The sequence below is a fragment of the Dendroctonus ponderosae genome, unplaced genomic scaffold, assembly GCF_020466585.1.
Source record: "Dendroctonus ponderosae isolate FM_Combo_2020 unplaced genomic scaffold, Dpon_F_20191213v2 Dpon_F_20191213_5, whole genome shotgun sequence".
NCBI classification, from domain to species: domain Eukaryota; kingdom Metazoa; phylum Arthropoda; class Insecta; order Coleoptera; family Curculionidae; genus Dendroctonus; species Dendroctonus ponderosae.
Window position 1 is genome coordinate 14289494 of NW_026018715.1, and position 2808 is coordinate 14292301.

The window sequence follows — 2808 nt, forward strand, 5'->3', positions numbered from 1 at the left end:
AACTATTGGTCGTAAAGGAATATTAACTTGATGAATTTTTGGAACTCCGTAAAAATGTGGTGTTAATAAAATCTTACCTGCAAGTCGATCTTTAACAACTTGAGAGGCAAAAGCGGCAGCAGCGGCCGATCGTTGAAGCACCGGATCCAAACTGAGTGTCCATGGATTAAAAACGGCGGTGCCCGGAGGACTGCCAGGTCCTCCCATCGGCCGATGGGCCGGAACCCGTAAAACACCATGCCCATAAAATCCCGAGGGAACAAAACCTAAAGCACTGCGCGGTTGGAAGATGCCCGCCGGGTTCTGGTAGAGGGTTCCGCCCGTGTCAGTGTCCGTTTTGTGTTCGAAATTTTTCCCTAACAAGTTCGAAATACTAAATGGTAGAGCGCTTTTCGTGGAGGTGTGCGAGGAGGTCTCATTGTCCGGACTGCTGCAATGGCTGCGCAAACTGCGGACATCACTATCACTGTGCGATAATCGGGAATCGGTGTCCAGAATGTTGATTTCGTGGTCTTCTTCAGTCAGCTCGTGGTCGGACATTGTCGCCGGTTTTTTTCCCCAGTTTACTATCAACGCTCAACCAATCGAACACATCTGTTTCATCTAATAACCTTCGATCAGCATCGTTAAATCTTTGACTAACAGTCTCAATCGGACTCGATGTAGTCGAAATCGCGAACGCAGCCCAAGCGAAAAAGCTTCTCTCAGTTACTTCGGGCGAATGTCAACTGTACACACTAGCCACCAGCTAAGCCGTTGCCATGGCACCAACGGCGGTAGTTAACGCGGACCCATCATTGGCCAGATTGGCTGTTGTGGCTCCTCCCATCCCATTCCCCATTGGATTAAACTGATTCCAACTAAATTGAATATCTTTCTGTTAATTTTTTTGGGGATCAGGTAAGCGATTTGGTATGTTCGTTCGCATTCTGTTGCCCGCCGTTTACACGGCCTTTACCACTCACTTCTCTGCGGTTTGATGACGATTTTTTTCGCATTTGCTCCTTATCATTGATTGCTGCTTTTAGTTTTCTATAAATTTGACTTCGGTATATTTCTGTTTCATACTTTCAGGTGACTTTTCACAACAACAAATTTCAATAGGAATCCAATTGTTTTGCAATCGTATTTTTTCCCATTTTTTGCTTCGAAAATAATCACTTGAAATTCGGTAGACTTACTGAAGTTCGTTCTTGAATGGGACGTTTGATTTGAACAAGTATACAGGGTGACTCAAAATTGGCGTCATTCCTTTTAAGGGTATATAGGGGCCCACTTAGAGAGAACGAGAAAAATATTGAAATTTTTTTTTTCAGAAATTATTAACAGTTGAAGATTATAGTTAAGCATTATTTTGAAAAGGTCTCACGTTCTATTGGAATGCTTAAGCATTCGAAAAGAAAAATTACCATCGTCAAATTCGTCAAATTACGAAAAATTTTTATATTAAAAAAGTACTTTTTTACAATTTTTTGAGGAAAAGTCAAAGCGGCAACGATGTTTTTTGCCATTAACAGATAGTGACAGGTAGACAGCCTTTGTCAATAATAACAACCATTTGTCCGATGTCCCGATAACTCCCCCGAGGAAGGGCCTACATTCCTACCATGTATGTAATATGCACAGGACACTAGAACACCTTAAATCTCTGATCTACTGAACACTGGTTCAAATTGAGCAGACACACGAGAAGCTGCTCAAAATATGAGCTCAGACTCAAAGTGATTGGGCTACAAAGATGTTTGGAGTGAAACGGGCAGGACTTCTTGCTCTTGGCAACACTTCTTGTGTTTTAACAGCAGAATTGCCTTTAACCGGTGGTTTTTTGCCCCAAAAAGATGGCAGCACTGACCGCAAAGTGACACCGTTATCCTAACCTCAACGCATGTTATTGTCTCTTTTATTTTCTTTGCCTGTTTATCCATGGTTACCGGAGTTTTAAATAATTACAGCGCAACAGGTATTTGCGCAATGTTAATTAGGCAGATTACCTTGAAAAACATTGTTGCCATCCTTCTGATGTAGTTTTTTTGCAAATATCTGAGTTTTTAATAACGTTTAATGTGTTTTACTATTTTTTCTGTGCTCCCAGACAACACCTCTAGAAGAATGACCCTGTATTTTCAACAAAGCAACCGGTAGGCACAAATACATTTTGAAATTTCTCTGATGTTCTGCGTGTGGGCAACTTCGACCGATTGAACCGACTTGCAGCAAAAGCAAGCAAGTCAAGTGTTTTGTTTCAAGAATTAATTGTCATTTTTTTAAGGCGAACCTCTTTTCTTTTATTTCTCGTCGGAGCCATTTTGATTTTCCAAGAATCGCTGTCCAATTATGTTCGCTCGACTGTTTAATAAACGAATCCCTCTCCTTATAATCTAATTAACTAGAACGTGTCGGACGATTCCATTACATTATTCCTCAACTATGTTTTAATTTTTCAGGTTTTTTATTTTTAGTTGCAATTTTGTCCCGCTTAGAGCATAAAGCGAATGCTTTTCGCTGCAGGCTTGGATGGCCATCAGACGCGTCCCCCATTTTTTTGAAAAGATTTGTAATTCATAATTTGCCCTCCAATTCAAATTGATATGATGAACACAGTTCTTGAGCAAACGGCTTAGTGGAGAGGCAATTTATAGAACAGTCAACGATAATGCGAACCCCAATTAACATTTACCGAGTCATGAAATAACGGGACAAAGACAAATCCATTAGTTGCACAGGCAAGTGAACTTAATCGCGGCCCAAATTCGTATCTGGACAATATAAAGTCGTCGAGTTAATTGAAGTTAAAAAGGGTTGCATGCA

General features: G+C 40.8%; 1 protein-coding gene across 1 annotated transcript in view; it reads right to left on the minus strand.

The window, feature by feature from the left end:
- Positions 1-735, minus strand: part of LOC109545615 (T-cell leukemia homeobox protein 3) — a gene marked incomplete in the record, with an annotated part of 18028 nt that extends 17293 nt beyond the window's left edge. Inside the window, 1 exon segment of the mRNA XM_048666536.1 lies at positions 78-735. Within this exon segment, the coding sequence (XP_048522493.1) occupies positions 78-540 (463 nt within the window).
- Positions 736-2808: the final 2073 nt, after the last annotated feature.